Source organism: Aphis gossypii, chromosome 2 (genome assembly GCF_020184175.1).
Source record: "Aphis gossypii isolate Hap1 chromosome 2, ASM2018417v2, whole genome shotgun sequence".
Classification (NCBI taxonomy): domain Eukaryota; kingdom Metazoa; phylum Arthropoda; class Insecta; order Hemiptera; family Aphididae; genus Aphis; species Aphis gossypii.
In genome coordinates, this window is record NC_065531.1 from 64,457,230 (window position 1) to 64,468,147 (window position 10,918).

At 25.4% G+C, this 10,918-nt stretch overlaps 1 protein-coding gene across 1 annotated transcript; it reads left to right on the forward strand.

The window, feature by feature from the left end:
• Positions 1–3,115: 3,115 nt before the first annotated feature.
• LOC114119102 (putative pre-mRNA-splicing factor ATP-dependent RNA helicase PRP1) lies at positions 3,116–10,145 on the forward strand. Its single transcript, XM_027980571.2, has 14 exons — positions 3,116–3,427; positions 3,919–4,002; positions 4,083–4,223; positions 4,310–4,486; positions 4,553–4,754; positions 4,826–5,002; positions 5,073–5,327; positions 5,394–5,506; positions 5,823–5,968; positions 6,036–6,227; positions 8,648–8,770; positions 8,845–9,035; positions 9,704–9,866; positions 9,929–10,145. Exons 1-14 carry the CDS (start codon positions 3,375–3,377, stop codon positions 10,054–10,056), a joined length of 2,145 nt encoding a protein of 714 aa, XP_027836372.1. The 5' UTR covers positions 3,116–3,374; the 3' UTR covers positions 10,057–10,145.
• Positions 10,146–10,918: the final 773 nt, after the last annotated feature.

Consider the following 10,918-nt stretch of genomic DNA (forward strand, 5'->3'; position numbering starts at 1 on the left):
AATATACCTATGAGATTTATATAATAGAAGCGTAAAATAAATAAAATAATTATCAAACATATCATATTTTAATATTAATTATATTCCTATTTATGATAAATATAAAAACAGTATATTTTATTTAAGCCTATAGACTCGGCGATTTACCGAGCATGATGCCCACAATAATTTTAGATTTTAATAAATCATACTTTTTAAATTTCCGTGTATACAATATACATTTTATAGTAGTAAAAATGAATTGGTCTTCAAATTTGAGAGTGATTTTGATAACAAGTTAGATTTAGTTGTTGATACTTATGGACAGAGAGGGCCTGGGATAAAAATTCAGGTCAGGAAAATGTACTAGGCATGTTAATATATTTGTTTTAGCATAAAGAAATTAAAAATTACCTAATTATTTTAAAAATTAATGTAATACAACCATCAATAAGTCAACATTTTCAATTCCCTTCAAAGGGTGGTCATCATTTCCGCCAAATCTATTTCTATACCAATTATATTATTGAGATGAAGTTTATGAACCTCTTGTTTATCTGCAGTGCTATTGATCATCGATGGTCGGGATTCGGAACAATCCATTTGATAAGTTTTATTATATACCTACATATATATAATAAATTTATTTAATTATAATCAACTTAATTTAATTTAAATTCAAATTTTGAAAGTTAAATCCGAAAATTAAATTTTTTAGAGGTCAATTAAGACCGCCTCTTCGGCTCATCGTGTGGCCTTTGTGTAACTCTAATAATAGTTTTCAAACTATAATTTAGTCAGATAAATCATAGAAGTAGATTTTGCTGAAACCACTAACTTGAACCCCTTTCAAAATAATCATGATTTAAAAAAATAAAATTGGGAAAAACGGGAAAAACGGGAATTGTTATGCCAAACTAACTATCGAAAAAATTGAAAATCTTTATTTGACGTAATTCAGAAATGACAAAGTAAGACATTTTAATTTAATAGCTCAAAGAAGCTACCCATTCAAATGTTGATTTAAATATCAATATCAATATTAAAAAAATAAAAAAATCATCTTAATATTTTTCAGTAAAAATGTGGGTTTTTATATTAAAAAAGAAGTTTGTAAATATCGTCACGCAAGATACTCCTTAAATGGTATAAAAAATCTAAGTAATTAAAAATAAGGCCATTAAATAATAAATATACTTAAACATTTAAAAAAATAATAATTTAAATAAATAAATAATTAGCAAAGAAAAAAATGATGTTATGTTTGGTCTTTGGTGAATCATCATGTAAATAGGTATTATACGTTTTAAATAAAAATAAAAATATAACATCATACATCAAAATGATATTATTTTAATAAATATAAAGTTTGATGTCCCAAATAAAAAGTGTGTATATCTATATAACTTAATTTTATTAAGCTTCTAAAAAAAACTCTAAATCAATGTGTCCATTTATATTATATATATTTTATCTAAGTATATTTATATTACATGTATATTGTATACATAAATGTATAAATGCAATATTTAGGTAATAAAAGAATACTAGTGTAGGTATTTATTTTTTAACATGCCGAATAACAGTTCTATCAGAAAGTAATAATATATGACTGAAATTAAAAAAAAAATACTTTTTTTCTTATCGTTTATTTTGAATGATGTAATGTATTAATCATTAATAAAACTTGTAATTATTAATAAATGATTAACATTTAAATAATTGTTTTGTGAGTATTACATCATATTAAAGTATTTTTTTATAGTTATAATTTGTTTTATTTAAATAGATACTTAAATAATTATCATTGAACACATACTATACCTACTATTATTGCTTTACACATTCAGCTGTAGATGTAGATATTGAATAAATATACAAACAAATATAGTTTTTAAAATAATTAACAATGGTTATTTTTTTAATGGAAATTTTTGATGTATGAATATAAAAATATAAAATGATAATGATTGTGATATTGTTATCCCAGTAATATTATGTACCTATTATACAATTTACACAATGTTTTCCACTGCCTGACAAGTGTCAACGTGACTATTAAGTGTATAGGTATGCTGTTTAAAGTTACTAAATTAAACATGTGATGTATGAATATGTGTTTTAATCGAATCCCGTTTTCATCCGTTAAAATCTAACAAAATATTAACAACAAATAGTATAGCTATAACGGGCAATAACACAAAACATTTAACTCCTTCATAGTAAAAAAAAAAAATACATATGGACAATTATTTAAAAAAAGTAATTACAGACTATCTCACAATGGTTTGTTGTATGTACAGGGTGGGGCAGTGAATCGGGCGATTTTAAAATAATTAAAAACTAAAATAAAAACCAAACAAGTATATTTCTAACAAATATATTTATATAACCTGAAAGTATATAAAATAGTATTAAAGAAGTGTTAATTTGTTATTTAATTTTTATAAATGATATCTACAAGATGGTCCACGTTCGTTCTCGAAAAAATTTCGGCCCTATGATTCCTGAAGAAGGTAGAGCGCAGCAAACCGTTACTTAAGATTTTAGAGGAACGTTGTTGTGCGGTCCAACGATTCATGATGGCTAAACGCTTATTTATGGTGAATATAATTTTATGGTAAGTTGTAGTACGTACATATCAATTACAGGGCTTTCCGTATTTATTTTAAAATCGCCCGATTCACTGCCCCACTCTGTATAATATAATATTACCTATGTTATAATTATTGTTAAATTTATATTTATAAATGAAAATTATTTGGACTCTGATCAAAAAGCTATTAGATATACCAATAATTTAAAATCAAATCTCAGTATACTCACCAAATTTTAAGTACTTTAACCTAGACATCTATAATTCAAAATATTATTAACCTATTTAAAATTTTCAAGTTGCTGTAATATTGCCGCCTTACCAGGCCAATTTTATAATCACCAAAAATTGATAAAAAGAATATAATCTTATCTAGAATATTTTCTAAAACAGTGTGACCGATTGTCATTTCTGCGACGTCCACGCATTGTTTACATGTGACATTGTTGCCAACTACCTCCACTTCACCATCCGTAAGGGACCCATTATCTCTTAACTCTTAAATGTTTAGTTAATGTGTTTAGCGGTGAAGATTTTGCTGATTTTAGTGATTTTACCGATCTAGCACCTATTTTCATAGCACTCACATGTTAGTTGTTTTCTGTGCATCGTGTGTTGTTTGTGAATCTTCCTCGTTTGTTCGTTTACGTCCATAAATGAATTGTTTTGGCTCGGACGACTTAATTTCTACTATTTCTAGACATTCTGTTAGGTAGACGTGTATGAGCTTAGCGTTCTACAAATTCCATTTGTTTCAATATCACGTGCCCGAAGATTACACCACACGAACGCCATCATCATGTCTAAACGACGCCTTGATATAATTGATCCGTACATCACAAAGAACAAAAAGTAAGCTCAATAATATACTTAAGTTATCATATATCATATTATATAATATATTTATATTTATATTTTTTTTAATGGCATATTAAAGAAGTTACCTTCTTCTACATGATACATTAGTAGGTGCATTACTGTTGTAGTGATGATACTTTCTCAAACTTTGGTTCTTGTGTATCTATCCAAATTAACTCTGCTACTTATTGACATTTCACTTGCTGTATTTGCATGTTGAGATGTTAGTCAATAATAGTATTGTGTGATCTAAAATTTTTTTAAGTATGTTTCTTCGTTGTTATTGGATGTTTTGTATATAGAATCGTTTCTATCTGTAGGTACATAGTTATTTATTTATAACCTAAATCAGTGGTTTTGCTTAGAATTGTATTCTAATCCAAATTAGTATTAAATAAATATCCAAAACAATATCAGTTAAAGTATGAATTAGTTTGCTATTATATTTATATTATCTATCTATAATAATTATAACTTTTTTTCAGGGTTGAAGGACAAGTATACATGAAACCTAGTTCTTCAACTCAATTACAGACAAATCCTTACACTAATTTACCATTTACTCCTAAGTAAGTTAACTAAGACGTTTTTAGTTTGAATATTATGTTGTACTATATAAAAACTTATAATTTTTACTTTGAATATTTAGGTACTTTGAACTTCATAAAAAACGAATACAATTACCTGTATTCGAGTACAAAGATGAGTTTATGAGCCTTTTAAAAAATAACCAATGTATTGTATTAGTTGGTGAAACTGGTTCAGGAAAAACTACTCAAATACCACAATGGTAAACCAATTCTGTGGATTATTAATTTTGTGTTTTATTTAAGCGTATCTATTTATTATTAATCCATTAAATATTTAATGTATCAGGTGTGTAGAATATTCTTCAGTTTTTGGCCGCAAAGGTGTTGCATGTACTCAACCTCGAAGAGTAGCTGCTATGTCTGTTGCTCAGCGAGTTTCTGAAGAAATGGATGTTTGCCTTGGTTCTGAAGTTGGTTACAGTATACGATTTGAAGATTGTTCTTCATCTAGAACACTTTTAAAGTAATACAATTTCATTATTTTATTAAATAATTAACCATAAATGTATATTTTTAAATATTTGTGTAGATACATGACAGATGGTATGTTGCTCCGTGAAGGCATGTCTGATCCTATGTTAGAAACATATCAAGTTATACTTTTAGATGAAGCTCACGAGAGAACTCTAGCCACAGATATTTTAATGGGTGTTCTTAAAGAAGTTATTAAACAAAGAAAAGATCTTAAATTAGTTATCATGTCTGCTACGTTAGATGCTGGAAAGTTTCAAGTAAATTAATTTACTATGTTCTTAATTACATTTCTAGTTTGATTTATTTATCCAAACTTTTTGTATTATAGCAATATTTTGATAATGCTCCACTTATGAATGTCCCTGGTCGTACATTCCCTGTAGAAATATTTTATACTCCAGAACCAGAAAGAGATTATTTAGAAGCAGCAATCCGTACAGTTATTCAAATTCATATGTGTGAAGAAGTTGCTGGGGATATTTTACTTTTTTTAACAGGACAAGAAGTAATATTTTATATTTTGACTTTAATAAGATATAATATTTTATATTAATATATGAATATCTTTATTTTAGGAAATTGAAGAAGCTTGCAAAAGAATAAAAAAAGAAATTGATAATTTAGGACCAGATGTTGGTGAATTAAAGTGTATTCCATTATATTCTACTCTACCTCCAAATTTACAACAAAGAATTTTTGAGGCAGCTCCGCCAAATAAGCCAAATGGAGCTATAGGACGTAAAGTAGTAGTTTCCACAAACATTGCTGAAACATCTTTAACTATTGATGGAGTTGTATTTGTCATAGATCCAGGATTCGCAAAACAAAAGGTAATAATTAAAAAGGAAAGTTTATAATATAGTTATAGTAAAATACTAAAATACATTTTTAAATAGGTGTATAATCCTCGTATCCGTGTTGAGTCTTTGCTTGTATCTCCTATTAGTAAAGCTTCTGCTCAACAAAGAGCTGGTCGTGCGGGTCGTACAAGAGCAGGAAAGTGTTTCAGGTAAATAGATTTATTTGACTAAATCTAGTTATTATAAGTCTCATATAAACTACCATTTCTAGTTACATATAAAATTGTCACGTTATGATGATATTTGTAGTAATTAAATATATATGATAGATTTAACAATAGTTCCCGATGATAAACTGAAAATGTTGGTTATTTAACTTATGTATAATTATTTCAATTAACAATTAATTTTAAAATAGCTTATGGTTGGTAGTTTGGTACCTAACTTGAATTTTATCTATATATATATTTTTTTATATTAAATTATATAAAAAAATATTTTAATTTCTTATTTTTACCATGACAGGTTATATACAGAAAAAGCATACAAAAATGAAATGCAAGAAAATACGTACCCTGAAATATTACGTTCAAATTTAGGTTCAGTAGTATTACAACTAAAGAAACTGGGTATTGATGATTTAGTACATTTTGATTTTATGGATCCTCCAGGTAAAATTGCATATATTTAATAATTGTTTGAATTGCATAACTTGAATAACCGATTTGAACAATTTAGCACCAGAAACTTTAATGAGAGCTTTGGAGTTACTTAACTATTTATCTGCTTTGGACGATGATGGTAATCTTACAGATTTGGGCAATATTATGGCTGAGTTTCCTCTAGATCCACAGTTAGCAAAGATGTTGATTGCTTCATGTTCACTTAGTTGCTCTAATGAAATTCTTTCAATAACAGCTATGTTGTCAGGTTAGTTAATTTTATAATTGAAAAATAACTACTATGATGCTTTTCTAGTTTTCTGCTATTCTTATACTTGGGGAAAAAATATCAGTACTTTATTACTTCTAATTTAAATAGTTATACATTTACAAAATAGTTTCATTGGACATAGATTGATTTTAAGTTTTACATTTTAAAATAAGTGAAGTGATAATTATTCATTGATATTGATGTATATTATTTATAGATTAACTTATTTTCTGTTAGTGACTTATGTTTTTATTATTGCATAAAATTAGCACATTATACATAGTCATTTTCAATAATGCCCGGGCAAGTGAAAAATTATTATCCTACCCCTATCCATAATAATAAATACATCATATAAATATAAAATAATGAGTTAATTAAACAATATAATTTCAATTGAAAATGTTTAGGCTCCTTTTAAATAGTATATAAGTAATAATAATAAAAATAATAAGTTTATATAATGATATAATGTTAAAAAAAGTTAATGCTTGCCAAAATTCTACTATATCAAAAATTGTTTTTAACAAGTTCTTATTTAGTTTTAATTTCCACACAAATTTGACCATGTATGAGTAAAAACTTTCTATCTGTTCCTCTACTTTTTTTTTTGTTGCAAACTAGCATTAGATTTTCAGCTGTCAGAAAAAATTATAGAGCCATGAATATATTATATTGGTTAATGATGGGTATCAATGTTCTTTCTGATTTATTTGACACACCAATATAATGAAATATTCCTTGGTTTTATGGCATATACCGCCGAACATCCATTGTTGAGGTAATACCCTGCATTATTTTTCTGTTACCTATACGAAATGACTCATCTGTTTCAACTATTAAATTTGGATGTTGGGGAGATAACAAACCTGAGTGGTTGGGCTTTAATAAATCAATACCTAATTATCTATAGAGTATTATTTTTTTATTTTATACTTTTATAATATTACTTTATTATTTAAATAATTTCTTATGTTGTCATCTTTTAGTTTTCACAGTGCAATACAACTCTATGATTTTTAATGTTAAATAATTTTTCTTGGATAAATTCATTACATTACTATTTTAAAGTTAAGTTTCGTGTTAAACAATATCACCCATTTAGTATATTTTATACTTAAAATATATGCAAAATAATAAAATGTAAGGTCACTTAAATTAAATAGTAGTATTTGCTAAACAAAAAACAGTTCATGTTTTAATAGTAATATATATCAATATTTATTAATTATTACTCATTATTAGTCACTGGTCTTATGTTTAATTTACTGTACCTATAATATCAATTTATACTTTGATAAAAACATGGTATAATTTGTAAAATTTATTAAAATTCATAGAGCCCCATAAACTTGAATTACCAATTTAACAACTCATAAAATGTATTGAACAATAAATTGCTAATATACAAACTTTATACAATATAAATGTAACTTGTTACCATCTAACAATTGATATTATCTGTACTTTATTCAGATGTGTCCGCGGAGCCCCTAGATTAATCTCGTGGAGCATAGTTTTAGAACCACTGTATTAATATTTATTATGTTCAATTATCATTATGAATAATTGCAAATTAATTTAATATGTAACATGCAGTATGTTTCACATTAGACTAGTGGCTCATTAAGACTAACTAAATTATTTTAATTTAGATCAACATTGAACTACATAGATTTATAAAATTATTTATTTTTTAAATTAAATAATTATTAGCTGAATGAATTTAAATAATGTAACCTAAGACTTAAAAAAAATCCTTAAAAACCACTGAGCATTATGTTTTCTAAGATGTTATAAACAAGTTTATTAGTATTATAATTTGTGTTTCATGTAAGGTTGAAAATATTAAAAAATACATTAAAAACTAGAATAAAATATTCAAAATAAATGATCCCTATTAATAAAAAAAACACTTAAGCTTTTTGAACATAGTTAAGATATACATTTCTTTAGCATTCTACTAGGATTAAATCATGCAAAAATAAAACAAATGCTTAAAGGCCTAGGTTATTACTAAGTTTAATCTTGATATTTTCATTATGAGTTCTGAAATTGATTAAACATTAAATGTTATTTCTTAGGTATTCATTTTATATTTTAGCACATTTGAATTTTTTTTTTTATAATTAATATTTTCAATATAATTATTTTTAATGGTCAAACTTATTTGCTAATATTTTTACCCATACATAATCCATTTTTCCACATCAAAAAAAAGAACTTAATATTTATAACTAGCATATTTATCTAGACTATTTTTTAAATTTATTAAAAAAAAAACATAATGCCAGTGTAATGGTAGGGTTTTAACTAAGGTTAGTTACATAGGTGTATGTTGCTGCTTATTAAATGAGGCACAATGGCCTTATCCGGACGTACCCGTCTGGCCTGCCTCCCCTGATTGTCTTGTTTAGTCCCACAATGTTTTGTACGACCTTCTGAAGCCAAGAAAGCATCCGACGACTCAAAAATGAGGTTTGCCCACATCGATGGGGATCATCTTACCTTACTCAATATCTATCACGCTTTTAAACAAAGTAAGTTAGAATGTAAATTTAAACTTATGATTATATGATGTGTATTATTTTAAATTGTTATCATTTTATATTAGATAATGAAGATCCTCAGTGGTGTTATGATAATTTTATTAACTATCGATCATTAAAGTCTGCTGACAACGTCCGTCAACAGTTATCTCGTATTATGGACCGTTTCAATTTAAAACGAACATCTACAGAATTTACTTCAAAGGATTATTATTTAAATATCCGTAAATCTCTAACTACAGGATTTTTTATGCAGGTAAGTTTTAATTGTTCTTCACAAAGTGATCAAAAATTAAAATTAATAAATTTGGGCTACTAATATTTTTTGAAAATCGATCAATTTATTTATTAATATAATTTTATTTTTTTTGTATTTAAGCAATTTTGAATAAAAATTTCTTGAGAATTTAAAAATTTTTCATGTATTCTAAAATTTTAGGATTCTAATATTGACTTGTAAATTCAATAAGTTCACTTTGAATGACACCTAATAGCAATCAACATTGTTTAGCATATACTGAATGTTGTCAGTTGGTGTTATTAACTGTGTTATTAGGTACACTACAATTTAGTTAACATTAGGATTAAACTATTCGATTTTGTTATTGTTTCCTATTAAGTATTATTGAATACGAATGTTACGTTATATATTTAATTTTTCAATTTTTAAGAAATATTTAGCTTTAGACGAGTACTTTAATATGATACGCAGCTAACCCTCTAATTATTTAATAGATACAAATATCAAATATTGGCATTTAAGATATTTATAGTTATTAAATTTATTTTTCCAATAAAATAGATGAACTTGTCGTTTTTTTTTCAAAATCAAGTACTTGTTTATTTCAAATTGATATGGTTACTTAGTATAGTTTTATGATTGATTTATAAATGTTTTTATAATTACATGTTTTAAATTTTAAGGTTGCACATTTAGAGCGAACTGGACATTATTTAACAATAAAAGACAATCAGACCGTCCAATTGCATCCCTCAACGGTGTTAGGTCATAAACCTGAATGGGTAATTTACAATGAGTTTGTATTAACCACCAAAAATTACATTAGGACTGTTAGTGAAGTAAAACGTAAGTCTTTGATATAATTAACATTTTTGCAAGTACAATAATTGTTAACTATTTTTATTTAGCTGAATGGTTACTTAAATATGCTCCACAATATTATGATCTACAAAATTTCCCACAATGTGAAGCTAAAAGACAATTGGAAATTATCCAAGCAAAACTAGAGACCAAACAATGGCAAGAAGGTTATTAATATTTTATAATTTATTTCAAAAATTTCCTTATTATGTCCATGATTACTGAAAAACATATGAATTATGTAATATATTTTATATTCCAATATGATAATTGTAATTTTAATTTAAATAATACTGTCATCGATTTATTTTATGAATGGAACGCTTTAATTTGTACTTTATAGAACAAATATTTTCTGATTGTATTTAACAAAAAATGATTTATTTTCAGTACAATTATCATTTAATTATGATAATAATAGTAATAATAATAATGAATAATGATAAATACTTTGTAAATAAAAGTTAATTGAATTTAAATACAGATAGTTTACTGCATTATAAACTACATATTTTTATAAATGTTATAAATTATAATTTGTAATTATAAACTTTTAAGTAGACTAGAAAAATTAAATTTCTTTTAAGTTTTAACATTGAAATTAAAATTTTAAAAACTTTTTATTTACACTGCATAATAGTAGTTACTGTAGATTTTCATTATAATAAAACTACTGTATCAATAGTATTAATCTATAATTTTACTTAATATTTATTTGTAAAATATGAAATAATAGGAAACCTACTTAAAATTAATAATGACATATATTTATATTTATTTGTATAATACCTGTTTATACATAATATATTCATATACACCATATTCATGTTTTTATTAAGTGTTCTAAGGTGATTTTAATATTTTTATTCTGAGTTTTTCAATTTTTAAATTAAAGAGCATAGTTTGTAGATACCATGTACGAGTTAAACTTATATTATGATGTATTTTAGTCACTCAGTGTGCTGATTATAATCAACGTTTCCCTAATCCTATATCCAGTATTCACTAAAATTGCATTAACTTACTTTCTTATATGG